This window comes from Poecilia reticulata, chromosome 7 (assembly GCF_904066995.2).
Source record: "Poecilia reticulata chromosome 7, P_reticulata-male-v2, whole genome shotgun sequence".
NCBI lineage: Eukaryota > Metazoa > Chordata > Actinopteri > Cyprinodontiformes > Poeciliidae > Poecilia > Poecilia reticulata.
In genome coordinates this window covers 26,185,890-26,213,044 of record NC_088836.1, presented here as the reverse complement: position 1 = coordinate 26,213,044, position 27,155 = coordinate 26,185,890, and the positions used below count along the sequence as shown (strand labels likewise).

At 37.0% G+C, this 27,155-nt stretch overlaps 1 protein-coding gene across 7 annotated transcripts in view; it reads left to right on the top strand.

The window, feature by feature from the left end:
- The first annotated feature begins 1,873 nt into the window (after positions 1-1,873).
- Positions 1,874-27,155, top strand: part of magixb (MAGI family member, X-linked b) — a 76,827-nt gene continuing 51,545 nt past the window's right edge. The window contains exons 1-3 of one of the 7 annotated variants that reach the window (XM_081609191.1): positions 25,449-25,624; positions 25,967-26,057; positions 26,169-26,458. In XM_081609191.1, coding sequence (XP_081465317.1) covers positions 26,179-26,458 — 280 coding nt within the window. In that variant the 5' untranslated portion in view covers positions 25,449-25,624; positions 25,967-26,057; positions 26,169-26,178. Of the gene's footprint in view, positions 2,474-2,694; positions 2,990-25,444; positions 25,625-25,966; positions 26,058-26,168; positions 26,459-27,155 lie in introns of those variants that run through there. The other 6 variants (XM_081609190.1, XM_081609192.1, XM_081609193.1 and 3 more) reach the window with 6 other exon arrangements.

Sequence of the window (27,155 nt, the reverse complement as noted above, 5' to 3'; positions counted from 1 at the left end):
ATCATAATAAGAAATCTAATTTATATGGTGCTTTTTAGGGGACTCATATATATATATATATATATATATAATCTTTCAAATATTTCAATAAATTAAGATATTTTTCAACAGTTAATTTATTTCAACAACTCAATTCCTAAAGAGAAACATATTATGTAGATTAACTGCACACAGACTGATACTTTAAAAGCTTTTATTTTTGCTACTTACAATGACTTTCCACTTGCACAGTGGCAGTTTCTGGGCAACCACCCAGGGCGGCATCCTGTGGGGGATCGCCTATGTCCCATTTGCCATTCTGAGCCCCTCCGCTCTTTTTTCAGACTTTTTTTTCTTCAAACAATAATTATGATGGCAAGACAAGCGTAGGCAGGTTTATTTGTACAGTATATTTCAGCAATAAACATTACGTCACAGAGAACTGAGCACCTTTTGCAGTTTTGTGGATTGCTTCCTTTTGGGAATGTCTGCGACTCTGCAGAAAAACAGTGAACTCATCAACCTCCTACATGTGTATAAGGGCTGCATCATGGCCATTACATGACATTTCTGTTTTACAAATAATTTTTTATTGTTTGTATGTAAAAATTCAAATAATCTCAGAAATGCTCTTCAGATTCTTTTAGCTATACGCAATACCTATCCACGTTAACATAAATAAAAGTTTTGTACATACATTAATCTCGATATTCCCTAAAATTCTCACTTTTAGAAATAAAATTCCATTTTAATAATATTCTAATTTGGTACCGATTCACAACAAGGCTAATTACAAACAGCTAATTTTATCTGTCGACACTTTACAAGTCATTAATACGTTTTTATCATCTAATAAATATGGGCAAGAAAGAGAAAAACTGACCAGTTTCTTGCCAAATCTGTTAATATGTGTATTTCATGTAGAGGTTTTAAATGAAACATTTCAGACAAACCTTTAAGCACATTGAGCATTTGTAAACATAATTCTTTAGCATATAGCATTGTACTTTATTATTCCAGTATAAATATTAGCAACTATCAAAGAGAGCCTTAAAGTTGTGTAGCAAACCTGCAACAAGGTAGTGTTCAATTTAGCAACTCTGTTTGAAATATTAATAGATTTGGCTCAATATTTAGCTATAGTTTTAGTCATTTAAGTAATGCGTGATGCGACTAATAATTTATAAAGTGTTCACAGCTTAATTACTAACATATTTATAAACTGTCAATTAGCCAGTTATAAGGTGAGTCTTTTTTATTTTGAACATAATAGAAGTATAAAATCACGTACATGAACAAAGAATGCAAAGACACATATTTTGCAATACAATAATCTTAACATGCTTGAAAAGGAGCATGTTAACAGCACCATGTTTAATGATTGTCCCCGAAAAATATTCAGGGGCAAAAATAAAAGAACATTTTCTCCATTTAAAATCACAAAAAATATTATTGTGAACAACCGGTACCACAATAAATAACACATATAATGTTTTTTAATTTACCTTCATGTTTACAGTTATTTAACTATTTGAATAATTGTTTTTTTAAAACATTTATAAAATGTTTTTAGTTTATTCCCAGCAACAAAAATAAGAACTGTCTTTTACAACCTTTGTTATATTCATCCAAATAAAATGGATGGGAATGCCAAAGTCTGTTTTTAAGTAAAAACATGCTGGATTATATATATTAAATAATAATGATAATAATAATAATAATAATAATAATAATAATAATAATAATAATAATAATAACTTAAGAAAAAATAATTTTGCATTTAAAATGTAAACATGAAAAAATATCCTAAAAAGAAACTACTAAAAGTGTTGTGTGGCCACATTTGTGCCATTCTTTAATTGCTGTCAAGGGGCCACAAAAATTAATCTAATGGCCACAAATGACCCCCGAGCCGCACTTTAGACACCCCTGCGCCAATGTATTAAGAAGCACCTGCAGTTCGGTAAGTTTCACAGTTTTAAGCACTAAATTCTCAGCTATTTAACATTAGCACGGCTTCGTATCGCCTCTAGATGACATGGCCCGGTGCGTCGTGTTTTGGGAAAAACTCAAGTTTTCACCTCGTTCTCACGCCTGTTCGTCCCGGAAGCAAAACCGAAGCAGAAAGCGATGCTGCTGATGCAGGTAGGTCTCAGATAGAAACACTGGGCGGGTGTGGGCGGCGTTTTAACTCCTTTATCCTCCTCCCTCATCAACTTCTCATGGATAACCTTCTCGTTCGTTGTGTCATTGCGCTCAAAGAACATGTCAGGATCATCAACCTGACCGCACTCATCCCGTTTACCCCAAAGCTCGGCTTTCTGCAGCAATGCGTCTGGGAACAAGTTCGGCAGCACCTTTTCTTCCCTTAAACTTACAGTAGCCTACTTGGTGGTTTTGTTTTTTTTCTCATTTCCTCTACTTTAATTGCGCTTCGATACCTGGGCGACCTGGGAGAGCAACGCATCCGAGGCGACGGGCAGCGAATATGGAGGTAAGAAATGGATTATTCCTTGAGTTAAAATAGCAAGTTAAAATAGCTCCTTCTGAACAAGCTCATCCATCCTGTACGCGCTGTTTGCTCCCAACTGTGCAGCAGCTGCTATAAAATTATAAGCGGCGCTGTCAGATTTGGCTGATAGTCTGTGTGTGTAAATGTGTGTGTAAATGTGTGTGTGTGTTGTTTCTCTCTCTCTCTCCGCGCTCTCCCTCTCTACAAGATCACCACGGAGCTCTCAGAGCATCAGTAGTGTCCAAACATCCCGTCAGCCGCGCATCGTGTCTGACTTTCTCTTTCTCTGCGGCGACCGCGTCTCCTCAGCATTTATCGAGACTCGTCCCGCTGCTTCTGCTGCTTCTATTTCAAATCAAGCGATTCGTGAGAAAATATTAAAGTGCTGGCTTGTTCTGTAACCTCAGCAGGGTCAATGTATATAGACGCGTTCAAACGGATCCTCTTTGAAAGGCTGAACTGCTTGAAGAGAATGTGTGTGTGTCAGCGGCATGGCAGGTCAGTGTTTCACTCTTTTGTTTTTTGCCTAAATTTGAGAAATTTGAGAATCTGTTGTGTGAAACCCAAATGTGCGTGTGTGTGTTGTGTGTGTGTGTGTGTGTGTGTGTGTGTGTGTGTGTGTGTGTGTGTGTGTGTGTGTGTGTGTGTGTGTGTGTGTGTGTGTGTGTGTTGTGTGTGTGCGTGTGACTGGCAGCATGGTGTCTGGTGAGTTTGCATCTAAAAAAAAGTCGACCACGAGATGAGAGTTTCTTTTGTAGCCCGTTTTGTTTGTTGTAAGTTAATTTGATATGGATAATATGGCTCTCCACCCATGGCTGCAAGATGTTGGGGCGTCACATCCTTTAGGGAAAAGTTATAAGTAAGACTTCAATACAGTATAGTTTATTTCTGATTTAAAATTTTATTGCATTGTTAATGGGAATCTGAATCTGAATTGGTCCCTAGGTGTGTGAGTGTGTGCATGGGTGTTTGTCTGTGTTGCCCTGCGACAGACTGGCGACCTGTCCATGGTGTACCCTGCCTCTCGCCCAGAACGTTAACTGGAGACGCACCAGCAACCCTCCCGACCCTATTAAGTGACAAGGGTGTATAGAAAATGGATGACTATTATTATTAATAGTAGTGATGCTTCCCTCTTATTGTCCTGCCATCCCAGCTAAATCTGTTTTTATCCCAGGTCATTTTATTGGGTTGTTTCCTGAATAAACTGAAAACTTGGTAATTTGAGTTGTATATTAACCACTTAAGCACAGTAATGAAAAGTTCAATGGAAGGAAAAAGTGTGGTAAAGCTAAAAAGTTCACAAGATAACTAGTTTAATGAACATGATTTTGCTTTAGTTGATCGGCTTGCTAACTTATCTGACCTGCAGTTCAGTGAGAATGGTGAAATAATTTAAGCATAAGCGCATTTATTGGTCAGTGCATGTACAAACTTTTCAGTTTAAGCTGATATTTCTGTTTTAAAAATCACACAGTTACTTGATCGTCTAAATGTAATGGAAAAGTTCAGTTGTTTAAGTGAAACATGTAGATTTGTTACACAAGAAACTCCTGTTTTTAAGCTTTTATTCCTGTTTTTAGGAGATTAAAATATTACATCAGACCAATAAAAAAAACATTTCAGGACAGAAATGTCAGCTTAATGAAAGCTGTGTTTAATACCTGCTTAAAGGTATTTTTAATCTGACAAACGAACCCCATCAGAAGGAAATTTCTGGTAATATTCCAGTTTGGTGAGATGAACTTTTGTTTTAATTTTCTAAAAAAAAAAAGCAGATCTGCAAAGGAACATTATGTGTTAAAATACATGGGAACAGTATTTTAAATGCTTTATTGGAACATATTAACCATATAACAACAACAATAATAACTAAGCCTTTTATTAGTTTTGAAAGTAATATCTTCTGAAAATTGTACAATTAAATAAAGATGTAAATGTAAATTTAAGAAAAACAATAATCAGAAAAAGGTAAAAATAATTTAAAGCAAACGCTTTACGGTAACTACTGTGGTTGACACTAAATTAAGATAAATAAATGCTAAAAATATGCAGAAAACTATCTTTAATAATGTGAGGAAGTGTCGCTATGCAGGAAGCGGGTCGGTCGAGTCGCTGGTTCTGTTAGTCCATATGAATGCTTAAAAAGCTTCTGCGACTTTCCTGATCCCGTTCCTGGATTTGTTTTAAATTTCCAATCTCCTCCACAAATTGGCTTAATGAAACCTAAACAGAAGCCTTTGTTCGGCACACCTGCTCCCATTTTGCCAGCAATAACTCACACATTCAAATGTATACTGTGTACTTCGCAGCCAGGTGTGCGTGCGTGCGTGCAAAGGAGCGTGCACCAGAGTGCCTTGCAGCAGTGTGAGGGTGAGAGGTGTGTGTGTGTGTTGCTGTCTGTTTTTTAAGGTGTGTCTCGGCTCATTTCAAAGTGTCTGCTCTGAATCTGAAGCATTAATTCTGTAATTAATTTGAGGAGGAGTTACATTTCATGTTGGCTTGTCTTCACATGCGGCTCCCATCCTTTGCTGTGCCGAACCTCCGGCTTTTATTCTGTTTGTTTTCTGCTTCGTTCCAGCTCTCTGCCCAAGTTTGAGCCACTAGTAAGTGGGAATTCGTGTTGACGTATGAGCACGACTCGGCTTTTTACTGCTAACAAGAGGGGAGGATGAAGTGAGGGGCACATCCCGTCTGTCGTAGTAATGCGTGTCATCTGGGAGTTGTTGATTGTCTAATTATGTTTCTCCTGCGTCCTTCGGCATCATGCATATTCATGCTGCTGTTTTGAGGTGAGGTGAAAGCGTGTGTGTGTGTGTGTGTGTGTGTGTGGTAGTTTACCCTTGACGGTGCAGGTCTACGCAGGCACATTCTCCCATATGTGGTCCAAACCTTTGCTCCCAGCCACTGCATTTGAATGCTGCAGTTGTAGCCTGCTCTATTCTTAGTTCTCAACTGTTTGTGTGCAGTCTGGTATGAAAACAACAACACATCCGAGCCAGAAGTGTGGCGTCATGTGCTTGCATATTTACAGATTAAAGGTGTTTTCACACTTGAAAATCTAGTAGACTGAGTTCGATTTGGGACTATTTGTTACATTTTCAGCCGCTGTGGTTTGCTATCACACTGGACTGTGTCACCCAATCCAAACTAATTGAAAAACCTGTTTCCCTCCTCACCTGTGGGGGCGCTACACCAAGAACTACTGAAGGAAACGGCTTGAAAACCTCTGAAAAAGACATGAGCGCAACTTCTTTCTTCACAAAATGCAAACAAAATGTAGCATCAGATATGAGCAAACAAAATGTAGCATCAGATATGAGCAAACAAAATGTAGCATCAGATATGAGCAGTTGTAGGATTTCTCCTTTGTCTTTGGGTAAAAACCACAAGCCATTTCTCCCTCTAGAGCAGGACTATCATGTTTGTTTTGGTTATATTTGCCCAGAATGCCTTGTGCCATAGCGTGCCTCCTCCTTTTGGAGCGGTCTTTGGTCCGCTGATTGGAACTGCACCAGAGTTCACTTCAACCAAGCCATCGTTGAAGTGTTTAGGTAGACCGGAGTTTGATTGCACATTCACACCTCACCAAACGAACCAGACTTTTGAGACAAATGAACTAAAGTTTGATTAAAGTGGACTAAACAGGGCTGGTGTGAATGCACCCTAAGTTTTGATCAACCAAACCAAATTAAGGGTGTTTTTGCACCCAATAGTTTGGTACACTTGGTTCGATGAAGGACCAAAACTGCAACATTTGTTACATTTTCAGCCGCTGTGGTTCGCTTTCACATTGCACTGAGTCTTAACAATCCAAACTAAATGAAAAACACAGGTTCCCTCCTCGCCACTGGGGGTGCTGAACCAAGAACTACTAAAGGAAACGACATGAAAACCTCTGAAGAAGACACAGAGCGCAACTTTCTTCTTCACGAAATATAAACAAAAATTAGCGTCAGATTTTAGTGATAGTGGGAAAAGACCACAAACCATTTCTCACGCTCGCCCTGGACTTGCATGTTTGTTTTGGTTATATTTACCCAAAATGCCCTGCACTGTAGTCCTCTTCCTGCTTTTGGAGCTTCTCTGGTCCTCTTTGCATACACATATGCATTCAAACCGAATCAGAGTTCACTTCAACCAAACAAAGATTGAAGTTTTTAGGCAGACCAGAGTTCGACACAGAGTTCACAAGAAAAAAAACAGACTTTCTAGCGAAACAAACGTAAGTTTTATTGAAGCAAATCAAAACAGGGCTGGTGTGAATGCACCCTAAATTTTGATTAACTGAACTGCATTTTGTGGTTTGCTCTAACTTAGCTGGCAGATCAGCAACTCCTCAATGACCAGGCATGGAGTTACAGCTTTCACACTGTCGTGTTTGAAATGTCAAGGAGGCAATGAGTGTATCCTTGAGTGAGATCTGAGTTGGACAACTAGGATCAATATGTGGAGGAGAGACAGGCGGCAGGAGCAGCACAGGGTCACCTTCATCCATCCCCACTGAATCAGCAGTATCTCTCCGACTCACACACAGCCACGCGCTCAAAAGGCCTGCTTAGGTTACAAAACTACGACCTCACAAAAACGCTCATTATAGTGAACTGAACCTTTCCCCCATTCGCTGCTGAATTATTCAGTTTGTTATTATGATTTTAGCCGTTCCTTTATGAGGCTGCAGCGTGCCTCTCTGTGTTTGTTCTCTTTTTCCTCCCAGGCTGTATCTATTTTCTGTTTCATCCACCTTTAATTTTCCTAATCTCTCTCTCGCTGCGCTCCGCCTCTCTTATCCACCAGATAGTCGAGGAGCCGATCTGCTCCGTTTAATTAAAACGGCACTTCGTCCTGATGAGAGCTGATCTGGGATGGCAGGCAGGGGAGTAAACCACTGAGTTACCAACTAAAGTTTCATATTTTGTCACATTACAACCAAAAACATCGGATTTTATTTATCAACAGTAGGTAATACTTTTACTAAAAGGTCTGATCATTTGTATTGAGCCTCCCTGAGTCAGTACTTTGAAGAACCAAGTCTTTTGTGATTTATGTGTACCAGTTTTGCACATTTAGATTCAGACTGTGGACTTTGACTGGGCCATTTTGATATTTTTTCATGTTTTTAAGTGAAATAATCTGCCAGTGGAACTAGTACTTTTATTTTTTTTTATCAATACTAAGAAGTTATTTACTTAAAACAAGCTCCTTTATCTTGCAGAAAAATTACTTGTGAGTCAGTTTTGTTCATTTCAAGTTTACTAACATACTTGCACTAGAAACTAGGCAAAAATTACCAAGTAACATTTTGTGATTTTGCAGTGTGGGATATAATTTTATAACCTAAACTTGTTTTAACTTTGGCCAGCCTTGTGTGTGAGCTGGGATTAAGTAGTTTTTATTTACTAATTATGTGACTTCTGAAGGCAATTATTTCCATATTTGATGTGGTTAAGTAAAAAGGAATTATTCATGCGTTAATTTATGGTTTTCATTCTTCATATTTATGCAGTAGAAAAGTGCGATTATAACAACAAGTTAATAAAAAACCTGTATTGTTGATATCAATACTGAAACTTTTGACCTTTATGTTTTTTTGTAATTTCATAATGCATTACATTATTAAAAATGTCATTAAATAATTTAATTTACCACTAAATAGTTAAATACATAAATAATTTATTAAACACATCAGTAAATAATTAAATATATCATGAAATGCTGAAATGTGCAATTAAGTAATTAAATGTCCCATGAAGCTGTTAAATCTACCTTTTTAAATTATTAATTAAAATAATAAAATAAAGAAAACTTCCATCTAAAACCATATTTAATTCAAATTGTTTTGTTCAAATCAAGGCAGAATTTGGACAAAGTTAGTAGATATCTACAAAATACTTTAATAACATGATTTGAGTTCATTTTTCCTAAAAAAAAAAAACAAAACAAGGTATTATTTCAGAGCAAATTAAAGCAAAATCTCTTCTGAGGTAGAGTTGAGAAACTGAAATTCAAAATTAAAATTAAATCTGAAACTAAAGTAGAAATTTTATCTTGATATAGAAATTATCGATCCGCCATGTTATCCGCTGCTTTTTGTCGATGTATTACAGTAAAATACATTGAAACTAGAGGCTGTAATGAAGCAAAATGTGAACAAGTTGAAGGCGTAGGAATGTTTGTGGGGTAAAAGAAGCCCTCTTGTCCTGCTGGTTTTCTGCAGAGATAAAAGAAGTGCACGCTGTGCTGCATTCCCCCTGCCTTGACCTTGATCCCCTGACTCTAAATATACAGTTTCCCCACAGGGAGCGTTAGGGGGCGGCTGTGATCCTTCCAGGTGTGTCTGCAAACATTTGTGCTCATCAATGATTAAATATTGTTGTGGTCAACACCAGAGCAGCTTTAAATCCCACACCGTTGTAGGTTATGGGTTTACAGCAACGACTGTACTTTTTATTTCATGTGCTGCAGACTTTCTATCTTCTGATTGGGGGTGTTATTGAGCAGGGCCAGCCCAAAGCAACGCAGGCTTACCGGCTATATAGGGTCCTCCATGCCACCAGGGGGCCCCAAGAGCACCAAACTGGCATGATGGAAAATACATACAGCTCTGAAAAAAACTAAGAGCCCACCACACTGAACCCGACTGAAAACCTCCTGATTATTCCCCAAATATTGATTCCTGAAATCTTCCTGAGTTAAAACTTTAGTATTGTTGTTTCTAAATTAATATGAACTTGTTTTCTTTGCATTATTTGAGGGTTAGGGAATGCTCTGCATCTTTCTCATTATTTGGACCATTTCTCATTTTCTACAAATAAATACAACATTTTTGCTTTAAATTTTAGAGGCATGTTGTTAGTAGAATGTTCATTTTACTCAAAGTTTTTCCTATAGACTAAAATAAGAGAAACTGATCATTTTTAGCAACCTATTAAAAGCTGTATATGAATATCAAATAACATTGAAAATTTCAAACTAAATGCTATTAAATATGGAAAAACAATTTCTGTATTTTTTTTATAGATAATAAGGATTAATCTCTTCCTGTTATTGCCACTGTTGGGGAATATAAGATATTAAATTTAGTGTTTCAAATAGTTAAAACAAAATGGCACACTTAAATACCACTCTGCATTTCAAAATCCAAATTATTTTTCTTACTTAGTTACTCCCGTAAGGTTAAAATCAATAGTTATAATAATGCTAATTACAAATTATGCTAATGATAGAAGGTGTGTTACACACATAAAGTAGCGTAGAAATGATAAATTGTTTGGTGTTGACATGTTGCTATGGGGGCCACCCAAAAAAAGCTGCTCAGGGACCCAGAAATGCTTTTACCGGCCCTGTTGGCGAGCAGAACGCCTCCGTAAATGACGGAACGAGGATATTTTTCTGTGTGTTTCTCAGCTCACTCGCGTTTAATCTTTTATTTCTAAATCTGTCACTGCTATCTGTTTTGTGTTGAGCAGTCCCGTGTCCTAGATTTGAAAGTGAGCGAGCGTCAGTGAGGGTTTACTACACCCCACGTTACTCGTGTTGCTCCAGTGTAAATCTTGGGAGGGAGAAGTCAGAGCGCCAACACAAAAGGAGACGCTGCCGAGCCGGGAGACTTCTCCGAGTTTGTTTTTCCGTCTGATTGCCTCTCCACTTGTATTTAATTTCAAACGAATGTAGGGCCTGTGGTTATTTAAGATGCTTTACTTGGCTGACCCTCTGCGTTTACACAGGAAGACGCTAAAGGATTAGCAGCAGCAGCGAGCTTCATCACAAGTTTCAGGGATGAGTCGACCTTCCTTTACAGAAAATATATTTCCTCTAATCATTATTTACCCTAAAATGTCTCCACTGCAAATTAGGCTTTGACTGATAGATTTAATTGATCTAATGTCGCATCTTTTCAGCTATTTTTTAAACATTTTAAAACAGGCACAGGGGTGTCCAAATATTTTGCCACATCAATCAAAATCGTCAAATTGAAAGTAAAAAAAAACCATAGAGTTAAGCAAAAGTAGTATTTTTTAATTTCTTTTAGTAAAAATCCAAATATGTAAAAAGAATTTTGCTGTATTTTTTTAAAAAAAGCATCTAAGTTTTAAAATTTATACAAGATTTGTTTTTTGTTTTTGTTTTCAAAATGCTTGCTATATTTAGCCAAGTTTAATAAATTAGATTAACAACAATTTTCAGTAAAACTCCTGGTTCTATTTATTATAAAAACTTTGTAATAAAAAACAAAAACTTTGTGCTGTATTTAACATTTTTCACTGTAAGGAAATTATGTTGATTATAATTTTACTCTTATTACAAATAAAAAGTCCCCATTTGCATAAAGCTCCTGTGACAGATGGGACAAAGTTGAATCATTCTTGAGTTGCATGTGGAGGGCCAAACAAATCAGTCCGAGGGCCACAAACGGGCCCCGAGCCGCACTTTGGACACCCCTGACCCACTGTTAAAATTAGCACAAAATAAAAAGATTAATAAATAATCTGGATCATTACAATTCTAGAACAAAGTTTGTTTTTATTATAGTACAGGTTAGAAGTCTTAGAAATGTGTTAATATTAAAGATAATTTATGCGTTTCCTAAAAACGACATGAAATGTAATTTATCTTTTATAAAGGCAAATCCAGGACATGTTTTGTTTAAAGATTCTACAATTATCAAACTAATTAAAAAGTAATTAAGACACTAATAAAAAGTAGATGCTTTGATCGGATATCAAGGATTTTCCTGAGTTGATTAAAGTCGATATTGAACTTAAAACACGGAGCTTTAAGTTTTTCCAGTTATTGAAATTAAACATTAATTAATTGTACGAACTCTTTGGATGAATATATTAGAGCGTAAATGGTTAAACTGGTGCATTTCCAAAGCATTGTGTCTCGTCTTCATTTGTAGCTAGTAGCTGATGAGAAGCACATTGATCTTTGATCTGTTAAAAATCTGTTTGGTACAACTAATAAAAACTACCAAAAGCACAAAGAGGGTCTCACGTTAATCACACCTCTAACAACACAGCAGTCTATTTTTACCCGACTCACCTGTTCATGTTCTGTCAAGCATTCTCAGCTCTTCATTGCTTCTACTATGTCTCATCATTATTCCTACAACAATTTGATTCAATCCCATATCTTAAATTAAATGTTACTTTTATTCATTTTTATTCCTCCCATCTCTCAGTAATGTCCAACCCTCTAAACCTCATTCTATCGTCCTTCTCATCCATCAGTCAGTTTCATCTAGTATTCCACACCATTAAAAGTGACATGTTATTCTTCCTTGAACAAGCTAATATAGGTTTATTGTCTACAAAACGTTTTTTTGCCCAAATCATTGCTAGATAATTAGATTTTAGTTTGCTCAGTTCTGCCTATTTGGATTATTTAAATCCAAATAATCTACTGCTGGCCACGCCCCCCAACTCTCACATATGCAAATGGCTGAAAACAAATGTGCAATTATACAACTGTTCAGCTTTGAAAAGCAGAAGTGGAGCCTCCTGCACAACCAACAGGAATGCTGCAAGTGGTTTTTGAATGGTAAGTCAACAACAAAACATTAGTCTTTTCCAGCAGCCATTGTACAGCGCATACAGCGGTAAAATCAGCTGACAGGAACTCAATTTACGTTGCTAGGCAACGGGACTGGGGTTGGCTGGGGCAACGGATCAATGCCCAAAGATTGAAACTGGGAGGTTTGTGAAACAGCTTGTTTTCCAGACACCAAAAAACATTGTTTTTTTAAAGTGCTTGGGTTGTTTTTAGAAACAGTTGAGATTAAAATAGAATTACACAAACATGCAAAATGTGAATTTTACATAATAGGTCCACTTTAATAATGCCACTCTTATCTCCATTACCTCATCCCTCATTCACTATTAATCCTCTTACACTAGTTTTTCCCAATTACTAACCCGCTCATCCTTTGTCAGTCTCATCTCTAATTCCTCATCCTTTCACTCCTCATTAAATCTTCCTTCGTTGTCCCAAAGACCTCATCCTTCATCTATACCTGCTTTTTGGCTCTCATTCCCCCTTTTAGTCCCTCTCATCTTCCTCATCCATTCATCCATTAGCCACTATTTGCTCTTCTGTATGATTTGTAGCGTCTGCAGAGGTTTAATCTCCAAAGACTCCAGCATTAAATGTCGCCACATTCTCCTCCATAAATCTTTTGAACTCACTATTGTGGCACAATCCCTGCCGGTGAAATGTGAACACATTTTTCTTATATAAATAATCGACATCCCGTAACACTTGTGTGCTTGATTTAAAGTCACAGTGGGTGGGCAATTAATCCAGAAATAAATCGTTTTCTTTTTGAAACCGTATATAAAAAGGTTTGCTAGTGTAAAAAGAATCCCAGTCCTTTTCGATTGTTTATTCACTGCCAGTATTCGCTGAGGGACAAATGAAGCCTTAGACATTCTGGTCACATTTTTAGCTGACAGAACACAGTCAGTCCATCAATATCCACCAAAATTCACATTTAGAGAAGACAGCCTTGCACTGCATTGGGCTGTCAGTTACACACACATAAAATACAGAAAGGCTTCCAGAAAATGAAACAGCACTCTAGCTAAACTGATTGATTTTAGTTTATTGTATTACTGTAGACATAATTTGGAGCACAAGTAACGTGCACTGGCCTGGAAATGTATTGTGCCCTTTCAGTTTTATGTTGTTATTCAGGTAAACAAACAGAGAAAGGCAGTTTTCAAATTATTATTTCATCTAAATTTAGAGAAACATGCTACGCAAACTAACCTTGACCTTGTGAAGCTGTAATTGCCCAAACTGGGTGATGGTGGTAGACGTTTGCTGTGCAGCCGGTGGGTTGCCAGTTCAAACCCTAGAATCTGACTAAACAAAAATGGCTAGCGGGGTTCCTCAAGTTTCTGTTCTCGGTTCTCTTTTATTTGATGCTTAAGCATCAAATAAATTACTGAATATTACAGGATTTCTTACCACATACCGTCAAAGCTGGGTAGTAACTAGTTACATTTACTCAATTACATTATGTTTATGTTTATTTTTACCATGTTGTACTTTTTACTTTTACTTCAGTAATTATATTTTGAAGTATTGCTACTCTTGTTTGAGTAAAATTTCAGAATTTTCTGCCCATTGAATGAAACATGTTTTAACCAAAACTTCACCAGGCACAGACACACACCTGAAATATTTTTGTAAATTTCATAAGTTTTTTATTGAAAGAAATTCCATCCATCCATCCATCCATCCATCCATCCATTTTCTTACACCCTTATCCCTTAGTGGGTTCGGGAGGGTTGCTGGTGCCCATCTCCAGCTAGCGTACCGGGCGAGAGGCGGGGTCACCCTGGACAGGTCGCCAGTCTGTCGCAGGGCAACACAAAGACACACAGGACACACAACCATGCACACACACTCACACCTAGGGGCAATTTGGAGAGGCCAATTAACCTGACAGTCATGTTTTTGGACTGTGGGAGGAAACCGGAGTACCTGGAGAAAACCCACACATGCACAGGGAGAACATGCAAACTCCATGCAGAAAGACCGGGGCCGGGAATCAAACCCAGAACCTTCTTGCTGCAAGGCAACCAGGCAACCAGTGGCGCAGCTCTACCAACTGCGCCACTGTGCAGCCTTGAAAGAAATTGATTCGGAAAAATGTTATTTTGAAGAAGTATTGCCATTTTCGTCCTTAAAATACCAAAATTTCCACTAAACTTTATACCTTTATACTGGCACACAAACACAGTTTGATTAGGGAAACATTTCACAACGAAATCTGCTTGTGTTAAAAGTTTCCTCACCTTTGCCAAAGTTGTACAAACTGTGCTGCGGTCAAAGCCGATTATGTCAGCCAGTGATCTACAAGCTGAGCGTTGGCTTTGATGAGGATGAGGCCCGGCATCCAGATAGACATCGGGAACATGCGGAGAGTCACGAGAGCTGACAGTCGGAGCTTTCTTCCTCCACTTATACACTTTCTATTGATAATGGAGGGAAAAAAGGTGAAATATCTGTTCATTGGACACAACGCTGCACTCAAAAACACCATTTTAAAACAGCTTTTGAACATAAAATCAAACATTTGTATTTCTGCTCACCCTTCTTCTCTGTGAGGATGCTTAAATAAAAATAGCTTTTCTTTTTTATTGTCTTGGCTCGACGCCAGCTGAACATGCGACTCCCTGGCAGGGAGTGGATTTGTGAGTGCCCTGGATTTATAACAGTCTCAGAGAGTAATTGTGCATCTCAATAATTGCTTTTCCTGCTTCTTATAATATCTGGGAGCAAAAATGTAATAAAAAAATTGGTTAATTTCCATTTATTGCTAGAAAAACTCTTTCAGTAGAACAGTGTGCACTTTAGGCTTTACCTTGAAATAAATCTGCCAGAGCAAACTGTTGTTTTCACAACCTTGGTAGAACCAATTTAAGCAAAGTAATTCAATTACTCATTTATCTTAATTAATGCGTATGGTGTAAACTCCTTTTTTTGCTTGAATGTCTTTCAAGAAAATTATGTGGTCCAGTGTCAAAACATATTCCCTCTTGCTTCAACTTCATTGATTTAATTTGACATTGAAATATTTAACTTTATTACAAAATTAATCAATGTAACTTTAATAAATTAGCAGTTCAACAAGAAACCTGGAATTACGGCTTAGTTATATTTGTCATGAAATAAATTTATTTCACTCATCACCGGTTTTTATACTAATCACTAGAAAGTAGGTAGACAGACAGACAGACAGACTGACTGACTGACTGACTAATTGATTCATTGATTCATTGATTTGTTGGTAGTAGTATGTGAGATGACTATTAGGACCAAGAGTAGATTTTCACAAAAATCTCTGAAATTTTGAGATTAATCTCATAAAATTTCTAGAAAAAAAAACCAACTCAGAAATTTTGAAATTAATCTGAGAAATCTTTGAGAAAATTTTTAATTTTTGACGTTTGGAAATTTTCTGAGTTTCAAATTGGAAACTTTTTTACTTTTGAAACTCAGAAGGTTTTATCTCAAGGAGTTCTTTGATTTTTTTCTTTCTAGCAAATTTACTCTCCAAACTCAGAACATTTCTGAGTTTCAAATGTAAAATGTTTCCAATTTGAAACTCAGAAAATTTCCAAAAGTTTAAAATTTAAAATTTTCTCAAAATTTCTGAGTTTTTTGTAGGAAATCTCAAAATGTCATCTAAAAAAAATACTTTGTTTTGGGTTATTTTAGTTTATTCTTTTATCAAATTTTCAACTCTTCAAACTCGGAAACGTCCAAACTTTTGTAGAAAATCAGAGTTTTTTTCTTTGTTGAAGCAAATTGTCAACTTTTCAAAATTAGAAATTTTCTTTTTTTGGGGGTTGGGGGGGGAATTTATGGGCTTTATCTCAAAAATAGTTCTTTGTTGTTGTTTTTTGTGTGTTGTTATTTGTCTGTCTGTCTTTTTTTTTTTTTTTTTTTTAGCAAATTTTCAACTTCTCTAACTCAGAAATTTCCAAGCTTTTTCCCGAAAATTTCTGAGATTTAGTTTTGGCAGAAATGTATTCCTCCTTTTTTACACCATCGTAGCTAACAAAGAAAAGTGTAAAATTGCTTAAAGTATAAAAATTAGATTTAAATAGGCAGACAGAGTTAAAAGCAATGCTTTATATAAAAATATTAATAAGTCAATGAGTTTGTATGTCCAGTTATATTCCAATGTGTGATAGATTTACTGAAAAGTTGTAAATAAAGGACAGGAAAGTTTTTATGTAATATTCAGCTTTTTATGTAAATGAAAATGTGAAGAAAGTTTGGATTGATATTCAGCCCTCCTGAGATTTTCCAGATCTACTTTTTGCTGAAATTACTGCGTTCTGGAGGAAAACCACAGCATGATTCTGTCACCACCATGTTTCACAGAGGACATTTTACACCAACTATTTTATTTTGCACATAGACTCTGGTTTAATCTGACCGAAGCACCTTCTTCCACATATTTTTAGTATATAAACAAGCGTTTATAAAGTTCATGGTAGAGTTATTTTCACAGCTGTTTATACTAGGCAGTCAGAATAATAACCGCCTCTGGCCTAAGTTTTATGCTTTGTGTCTAAAGAGTTACACTGTAAAAATAAAAGAAGAAACAGCCAAGCGTAGCTTCTAAGTAAAATATGTGTGTGTGTCACACCCACACTGCCTGACTCTTTGGTTTGAAGTTACTACAGTGGAGGGCAAGCTTGGGCTCTGCAGAGATCCTGAGCTTGTCGCTGCTGGTGAAGACGCCGGTGAAACGTGATATGTGTTTGTCAGCTCTTCTCTGACCTAAAGGTCGAAAATCTCTTTTTATAGGGCTGGAAATCTTGAAATCCTATATTGTGTTCCCCTAAATCGGATGTTTATGACTGTAATGCATGTAATCCAGACAGTTTGTTATTTTTAGCCATACTTACAGTTTGGCTTGAAAAGACAGTAATTTTGTTATGTTCGCTACTGTAGACAATAAAAATATCCTTCCTGAAATGTTCAGTCATCATCTTGTGCTTACTTATAAACCAGCATTTGGTCCAACAAAGAGAAAAAAAGTCTTTTTATAGATATTAGTCCTAATGGGTTTTGTCATTTCTTGGAATGCAATTAAGAATGAAGATGACTCATTCTACGCTTTGGGCCACTTTCTAATTTATATCCACTGAATCACTGTCTCAATTTGTTCATTTTCAGCTAAGCTGACATGCAGCGGCGGCCTGTGTCTGTTCAGGCCAGTGGCGTCGACCAATCAGAGCAGACCTCGGTTTTACGGGGGTGGATGGCCTTTTTAGGTTCGATTTTTAAAGCCGGTCTGCAAATAACAAACCGTCAACATGAAGCGCAAATAAAAATGTGATTTCAGTCTCCTGTTTGGAAAAGTGTGTTTAGAAACCCTAAGTTTGGCATTTAGATCAACAATTTGTCCAAAAGAACAAACAGGCAGATTCAATTATTCAAGAATTAAAACAGAATAACTTGAAGAATGTTTTCACAAGCATTAATGAGATTGATTACTCACAGGATAACATTTATTTTGCCATAATATTCTTTTGAAACTATTTAGCAAACATTGTGTGGTGCTCTGATTCTTATATAGCGCTGAACAATAAATCAATAGCAATATATACTGCTCAAAAAAAATAAAGGGAACACTTAAGTGTTCACTTAAGTGCTTAAGTCTTCCCTTTATTTTTTTGAGCAGTGTATATTGAGATAGTGATCAATATCAATAGGAAATATACTGTATCTGATGGAATGTCAATAATTTGATCCAGAACTGCACAGCATTCTGGGAGATGTAGGCAAAGGAAAAGGTTTAGTCCCTCAAACTCTTACGACCATTTAAGCTAAGCTGGTGGAATCAACTGGCCTCACTCACCCTCTGGTTACCTAGCAACTAACTCATTCTTTGGTTGCCTAGCAACAACCTGTGGAGCAGCTGTAGTTTAAAATTCCGCCACTTTGCCTCATAACTGCTTAAAAATAAAACAACGGCTTTAGTGAAAACTGTGGATAAAACTGGAAAGGTCAAGCCACCAATTTGGTAGTATTTCAGATATTTAAAACAAACAAAAAAAACAACTAATCAATAATTATCTATATCTCCCAATATAAAACAATTGTATTATGATACATTTTTCAGCCATATTGTCCAACCCTAGCTTTATGTTCATTTTAAATAAATATATTGTTGTCAATAACTTTTTATACTAGTCGTTCAAATTAAATATAGACTTCAGTTCACTTATATTTTCTTTAGTTATTTATGCATGTTTCTTTTTACTATGTATGATCATAATTTCAAAACTCATTTCAGGATTTTAGAATCTACGATTTTTATAGTTTTTATAGAGGAATTTGTAAGCATATTTCATGGTTCTTAATCTTTTCAGAGTGGATTGGCATTTATAGGAGACCTTTATGTAAAATTCAGTTTTTGTATGTTTTCGTACTTCCATTTGGGTCTCTACTACTGCAGTCCAATTGCTAAACAAAACATTATCTAAGAATGATTTTGTGGAGAAAATGAAACCTATTCAAGGAAGCGCAGTAGGTCACCTTTAATCCAGTTGCAGTGACTTTGGTAGTGCTGTGTCATTGTTCGTTTTCTCTAGTGTTTCCCTATTCGGATCAATAAAGTCGTCTCGTCTCAATTTTGGAAATTGAGTTTGGACGTTTTTGGCTGCAGCTCTTCAGCCACAATGACATTGTTAGTTGGACAACGTCCCCAGTAAAAGCCCTGAATAATTAACAGTCTGATATTGGATAAGGTTGTAAAAGCGTGGCTTTGTGGGGTAAAATATGACATTTTACGATAAGTGAATCTTTTAATAAAGTCTCACACAAAAGTTTATTTGCTTTTCTCACCATCCTTTTGGTATCAAACATATTAATGTTTGGTAACAAAATAAACGTATTTGTTGTTCATTCTTGTTTGTCACAGTTCGAATTGTTTTCATTATTGCTGATTTTCTTGTTGCATTTTATATGCCTTACTTGAATGGCATGTTCTCTTGTCTTGCCCATTTTGAGAAGTGGCTAAGACAAATGGGCTTATGTGTGAAATTGTATTTGTAACCTATGGAAAATTTTATCTTATAGTCACTCTTATCCAATTTAAAAAAAAAGAAAATTGTATAGAAATTTTAACTAAAAACAGCTTCAGTTCAGTCATATTTAATAATAAATATAGCACATTTAAAAACAACAGCTGACCAAAGTACTTCACAGTTATTAATTAACATAATAAAATACTGTGATCAAATAAATAAAATGCAAAAGTGTCAATATTTTTCAAAACTATTTGGCAAAACACTAGTCAAAAGGCCTGACCTGAGTTGGACTTTCCCTGAATAAATACATTTTCTGCAATAAAAGATGAATTTATTTATTTTTTTATACGTCTTTTCCTGAGGCATCAATAAATTTGTAGAGTGGCATCCATACATAATCTTTGAAATCAGATTATCTTACAAAAATAGTTTTGAACCATTCGGTTTAGTTAAAATTCTTTCACTTTAAGATTGCAGGTGATGCAGCAGCATAAACTTTGCTGCTTCAGAAAAAAGACCAAGCTTCTCCTCATTCAGTCTCACCTGCAGCTCCTCGTCTCTGAAAAACCTTCTGATATCTGTGACACGCCCGACCGAGGAACCACTCAGCGGCAATTATCAGCCCGGTGCGCCGCTGCCTCTCCCTCCGTTTCTGAGAGCAAAGCTCCGCTAGGTGACAGTCGGTAGTGTCAGGTTGTGTAAAGCAGAATCCGGCTGTGTGAAAAACAGAGAAAAAAGGAACTCAGCCTGCCTGAATTTTTTAGGGTGTGTTTCATACATGCATAATATTTCTGGAATATTAATGTTTGATCAAAAGAGATTTATCTTCACTCTTCACTACTTTATGTTTACGTTCACACTGCTGCCTGAAGTGACCCAATTTCAATTTTTTTCTTTTTTGTTTACCTTCATGCGATCTGTATCTGATCTTTTCATGACAGCTTGAACAACACAGATCGGACTTTCTCGGATGCGACTAAGGCTGCTTGAATATCTGGTCCTAAGTCCGATATCGGATCTTTTCAAATGTGACCTGAATCTTAACCTGACCATCACGTCACTTTGACGTTTGTCGATGCTTTTCAAACGTCACTATTCCGCGTCCTGATACACGCATGAAAAACAACAACCATGACGGACGATAATGAGGATTAAGTTGTTAATATGCTGCTCCAGTCGGACAACAACTTCAAAATTGTAAGCTTTGCTCCACCGTTAGCATCCACATTTACTTCCGCAAACACTGCGCCCTCTACTGCGCATGCGGGACACTTTCAGGTCGTTTGCAGTTCACACGGGAGATCACATACAGTCGCATTTATTTGGAAGTGTGAACGACCGCGGTAAATAAATACATAAATAAATAAATAAATGAGCTAGATTTCACAGAATATCTGGGTTTGGGTCTCTTATGAACATAGCCTATAATGAAGAGAATTTTGTGGAGTCAAGTCCATGTTTGTGTGCAAGCGTTGCCAGACATGCATAAACAAGGATAATTTTAGGAGTACTTAATGAGTTTCAAATTAGATTTAATCACATTTTATGTAAGAAATCAGGATTAACAAACTTCTCATTATAAAATATATATATTTTTAGAGAGAGTACTCCAAAATTTTTTTTCTTGAACACTTAATCCCATTAATGTGTTGCTTATATATCATGTCAAATACTTAATGACAGCCATTATGGCATGTATTAAGTGTTGCTATTTTAAGAGGAACATAGTTTAGTCTTGGGTTCTAAAGTTTAAATCAGTTTAGAAAACAGTTTCGTTGGATTTTGCAGGGGATCTATGCTAAATTCACATTTTGCATCTTTTTATGCTTTCATTTTGATCTCTACTGCTTCTGTCCAGGCGCTTCGAAAAAAGCACCCAGACTGTTTTTTGGCAATACATTAAAGTTTTTTGGTGTCTGGAAAATGAGCTGCTTCTATTGACGGGCACTGCCCCATCACCTAGCAACCCAAGCAGAGCTCCAGCACGTTAGTCAGCTGGTTTTACTATTGTGTGTTCTGTACAATGGCTGCTGGAAAAGACAAGTATTTTATTAACATAACATATCATTCAGAAACCACCTGCTGCATTCTTGTTGGTTGTGCAGAAGGCTCTACTAATGCTGTTCAAAGATGTACTGCTGTCTAATTGCGCATCTGTTTTCAGCCATTTTCACATGCGAGTGTAAACTTTGAGTTCAGGGCGTGGCCAGCAGCAGCTTATTTGGTTTAAAGTGACAGACATCTCAAAATAGGCTGAACTGACCAGACTGAAATTTCATAATCTAAATGATTTTGCACAAAAAAATGTGATGAACGTGTTTTTTATAGCCCATAGACCTATCCTAGCCTGTTTAAGGAAGCATAGGTCACCTTTAAACAATTTCATTCAATAAAAATGTTAACACTGTAGTTTAATTTAACATTTCCCAGCTGGTGCTGCAGATAGAAACCGGGACGTGTTGATGTAGCTGTGAATCTGCTCAAGCAGATTGTGATATTTTTCAACCTGAATGTGAAATATGTTTTTCACATGTGGTTGACAATCAATAATGGTTTTCTAACTAGACCTTTAAATGTTGACACCCGACTCACTCAGAAAAAAAGCACATTGTTTATTGTTTCTCTCGCCACTTATCCCTCTTGTCCATATTTCCCCATCACTCCCATCTCTGATTCAGTCTCATTTCTCAACCATCTCATTAGCTTTTCTCCATTTCTCTCCCATATTTCCCTCTGGCCAATCAATCCCTCCCATTCCTCATCCATTTCATCCTTTATTCAATCTCATTGCTCTTATCCTTATTGCTGTCCCCCATCCCTCTCATCCCTGTTCTCCTATTTAGTCTTATCTCACATCCCTAACATTTATCATTACTCTCTTACCTCATTGTTTTCATCCTTCTCATCCTTATTTTCTCTTTCTTTTGATTTCATTCTCTCTTGTTATTACCGGTATTTTGTTCTCTGCTGTCTCCTTGTTCTCAAAATAGCATATAAATTAATAAACCGTTTTAAAAATAAGGGACAAATGCTTGGATTTTGACACAAACATCACCCTGTGAAATCTCTTTCTGGCTATAAAAATCAAACATAGATCATTGTCCGTATTACAAGATCTATATCACATTTAGAGCCAATCACGTCTGTGCCTCACAGGAGCACAAGCACAGCTGTAGATCTTTTTTTTTTTTATTTAAAGGAGCGTGAGTCAGCAAATAGAAGGTCATAATTTTACCCTGTCATCTTTTAAATGTCACACGTTTTCTTGTTACAGCAATACAGAAGCTAAGATTGTTTGGAGCTCAACGATCTGAGCTTCACAAAGCGCAGTATTTAAGAATGACAACTTATTGTCGTCGAATTAGAAGAGACATTGGTGAAACAAGCGTGCTCGGTCAGTTTGTGGCATCCGTCAATGTGGCGGGGACGAGTCCAGGTCTGTCTGTGGACCTGACAGGCTGCGGCTCATTAAGCCCCCGTCAGACACCGGGAGGTCAAGAAGACAGCAAAATCTCAGGCGAATGCATGTATGCATACCACATCTGCAAAAATATGCACAGAGGCAGGAGAGGATAATACTCCAAACCAATCAGATGATTTATATTCCACATTTTAATCTGTACTGCTGACCAGTTCTGAGAAATCTTTAAATGGAGCACAAAGAGAATTACGTTGTTAAGGTTGAAGCCCAGGGGAGCATATTTGTCAGAACATGTCTCGACATTGCATGGTGAATTAAAGCGTGATTTAATTTGCTTTAGCTTATATTTTCCTCTCGTAGCAAGCGGTGCACCTGCAGGGTTACTCTGCTCTGTTTTAGGGCAGATGGCAGATTGGCTTCTGGGAAGCAGGATGACAATGTTGCTGCAGAAGGCTTCACAGTGGGGCAGACAGAGGAAGAATGGGGCCACAGTGTGGCACGGAGGATGTGATAAGAATAAAAAACTTGTTTATTAGTGTTTTTATTCCACTGTGCTTTAACAGTAAACAAAGTATGACATGCATGTTTTTTAATTTTTACTTTTCCTGCAGGGATTCCTGATGCAGCAGAACCTGCGTCTAGTTTTATTTCTGAACTGCTCTTTTGCAAGGTCAATAAAATGAGTCGTATGCCAACCTCAGGCTGTGCCGTGCCTCTCCATCTCTCTTCGACCTTTGTGCTTCCATTTTTCCTTTCCTCCCTCCCTATTCTCTTCGCATGTAAGATTCATATATGTCTATTATTATTTTTTAAATCGTTTTAAATGATTTCTCTTCCTTGTTTGCTGGTCAAATCACCTGGGATCTAATGTGTGTAGCAGAGAGGAGGGAGAGAGGATGGAGCAGGATCTCTGTCAGCTCCGCCTGTTGAAGGGCCAGTCAAGGGGAAAGGATTAGATACATTCTGTCCTTCTCACACATCGACTTATCAGGTCCACACTATTAGGCTACTCAAAGAGAGGCCTGTGTTTGAGTAGTGTTGCACAGCTGGTTAAAATAAAGGGTTAGGATAAAAGAAACATTTATTTTATATTGCAATACAGAAAATGGCGTCTTATAGGTTTTACAGAGGGGAAAGGAATGTTTTTAGAAGTAGATACGTAATTTTAAAATCTACTAAAACAGATGAGAACTGACAGTGTGTGAATATTTTAACACAGAAAAATTTAACACTAATATTTTACATATTTTTGCACGTTTTTCCATTTGGGTTTCTACTGATTCTAAAAACAAGAAAAAGAAAAAAGAAAAGAAAAAAAATGATTTTCCAATAACTAAATCTTCAAAACAGAAAATTCAATTCATAGATTAAGTTGATTTATTGCCCTTTGCCAGAATAATTTTTTTTTAACTAAAATTTTTTGTCAGGTTTCATTTACTGATGTGGTTGTACTTTCACCATAGTGCACTTTTAAATCCCTTGGATGAGTGTCAGTTTGTTAAGTCTTCAAACGTCTAGTCACAGTTAGCAGTTTATTTTCCCTATATCTGGACAATTACACATGAATCTTATTATTTTTAACTCACGAGTGAGCTGCCCTCAATACTTTTGCCTCGCACATTCTTTGTCATGCATTAACGCCCAGGTTCAGCGTTCCATGCACAGCCTGGTCACAGCTTTCAGCTGCAGGCTGAATTTTTTTTTTTTTTACAATTATTGTCATGTTAATTATAGCTCACAGTCATATAAATAAACAGTAAAAAAAATTATGACTTATTAGTAACTTTTATGCTGCCATTCTTCGACATAACATTTAATTAATGGTAATTTATAATAATAAACAATGTGTCTTTCATCTTCTGTTTGTAATGCAGCTGAGTGCTAAAGTAGAGTCAATTTTTCTGTTTCCCCCCCACATTTCGCAGCATTCCTTCAATTACCAACTTTTTCTACCTTTTCTTCAATGCGCCTTGTTTGCCTTTTTGATCTGCGACCATGTTTGTTCGTCTGTGTTAAGGTGACAGGGCTCCTCTGATCACGTCAGAGGAACATCGTCTGTTGTTTTGCATCAGAGCTGTCACATCACGGCTGACTCAAACAGATCTTCACCGTGTCAGCCACGTCTACAGCCTCTCAAGCTCACAGCTGCTCTTCAGGAGCCACATTTCAGCAGATTTCTGCCACTTTAGTTTCTAACTTCTCACCTCAAAAGTGAGATCCCACAGCATTTTTTGCAAATGTAATTGAAAACAGATAACTCTGTTATCTCTTCACATGTTTTAACTCTGTTAAGAGTTAAAACATAACTCTTCACAGAGTTAAAGATAATCACTTAAAAAAAGCAATTTTTTACTGCATTGTGAGCTTCTTTCATCTGAAATGTTGAGAACAGTCACTGCTACTAAAAACATGAAAGCGACTTATTAAGCATTTTTGCCAGATTTGGTAACACTTTATTTGACGGTGTGTGCACAAGTCTAACATGACACTGTCACAAACATGACAACATGAAGGAGCCTTTGTGAATGTCAATGACTGTTGTCCTGAAGTGTCATTTGGTAAATAATGACACTTTCAATGCAAAGTTGCTTTAAAGGTTGTCTTAAAAGTCGATTAAATGTGCCAACTTTGCATTATTTTGTCAAGAATAACACTTTAATGCAAAGCCGGCACTTTTAATGGACTTTCAATGCAACTTTTAAAGCAACTAAAAAAGAAAGTATGATGGCCACATCATTGCGAGAAAACGCAAAAGTATTGCGAGGGAACGCAAAAGAAGAAAAATCCTCCATGTCCCATAGGGGGCTCCGTAATTTTCACTGGGGGTTGGCAAAAAAAATGTTAGTTAGCAGATTAAAATCTCGCTTCTCAATCTGTGGTTTATCCCCTTGATTTTGATTCCCACCTGTACGTTTTCTACCGAGCCAATCAGCGAACAGAAGAAGTTGTGAACGATGACGTCAATTTTCTGCGCTGTTTTTAGAATTGTAGTCCGCCTGTAGTCTTAGCAAAGCAGCGGTGGAAGTAAACTTAGCCGTTCAGTCCGTGTTAGCCACGTTTGCAGAAATTAAGTTAACATTAACAACGGTCTTATTTGGCTCTTCTTTGTTCGCAGTGGAAAATGGTTGTTTACAGCAAATTAAATTTCCGGTAAGCTTCACAGCGTCAAAATGGCGACAAAGACAAACGTTAGCAATTAGCTGAATTAAGATATTTAGAAATGTGTGTGCCTAGATTCCTGAAATGTTAACAGATTTTTCCCATGTGACCGTAAACACGCAGGAATGTGCGCCAGTTCCTGTCCTGCCTGTTTACATGTAAACATGTCAGTCTACAGCCAATGGTGTGAACATAAGGGAAAGTCTCTGATTCTGGCGGCTGCAGAACATGTTCTGGAGGCCGTTATGTGTTTGCATTAAACAAAGACGTAGTTTCCATGTGACGTTATTCCTGAATTTCAAGTCCAGCACCCTCTTATCTGAAATATCCCAGGCATAAAACGTCGGGATTATTCATGACTTTTGCACCTTCTGATGTGAAATGGTGCAGCTCTCCAGACGGAAGACACCGACAAGTAGCAAAAGTTACGTTACTGAAAATCACAGGTTATTTCTCTCGCTTGTTGTGTAATTGACAGCCTGACACTTTCTGCTAACACTGCATTTCCCTCTCTCTTTTTTCTATTCCTCTCCAGCTCATTTGCCATGTCTAAGACAGCGGTGAAGAAGCTGCACTGGCGGTCCAATGTGCAGGATACCTTCATCCCCTTGCTTGGCGCGTCTGGAGAGCTGGGGGTCGCGGTTGGTGGCGGAGCAGATTATGGAGAGTTTCCTTTCGTCACGTCGGCTCCCGGCGGCGGCCTCACAGTGGGAGACATCATCCTAGAGATCGGGGGAACTCCGGTACTGGGGATGACTTTAGGAGATGTTCGAGGAGTCCTCAACTCCTGCCCCCATCCTGTCCGTATCAAAACTGTTTCACCAGGTATGACTAGTTTTGAGTACAAATGAAATTCAGGTGATATTTTTCAATGGTTCGCCGTTTGTGAAGTTACACAGTAAAAAAATTAACAGTAATATTTTTGGTTTATTTAGCGCAGGGATCTGCAACCTGTGGCTCTTTGGACTTTCCACAATGGCTCTTAAGAACTTAAAAATGATAAAGAACCATCTATTATTTTTAAATATAGGTAATAGATATAAAACAAATGCATGTCATCTTATTTCACGGAACAATTGCATTGAATTTCCACAACAAAAAAAACAAAAAAAAAACAAAAAAAAAGACACTAAGTTTTAAATTACTTTAAAAAAATGTTCTCTAGTCATTAGGTTGGCAAATGTGCGTTTTTATTTATTTGAAATCAAACCAATCAATCAAGTTTATTCTTATAGCATATTTCAGCAGTTGAACGTGCGTTACATCATAAAAACTCGAAATTAAAAAGTCATCAAAACACCAAACAGTCGACAAGTGAGAAACCAGTGACAAACATTAACAAATTATTAAAATAATCAATACACTTCCAGTACATTGGTCAATATTTCATTGATCATGTTTCAAAAACAATTCTAAACAGGCTTAGTCTAGATATAAAGGAACTCAGTGTTTTGGCTGTTTTGCAGTTTTCTGGAAGTTTGTTGCAGATTTGTGGTGCATAGGAGCTAAATGCTGCTTCTCC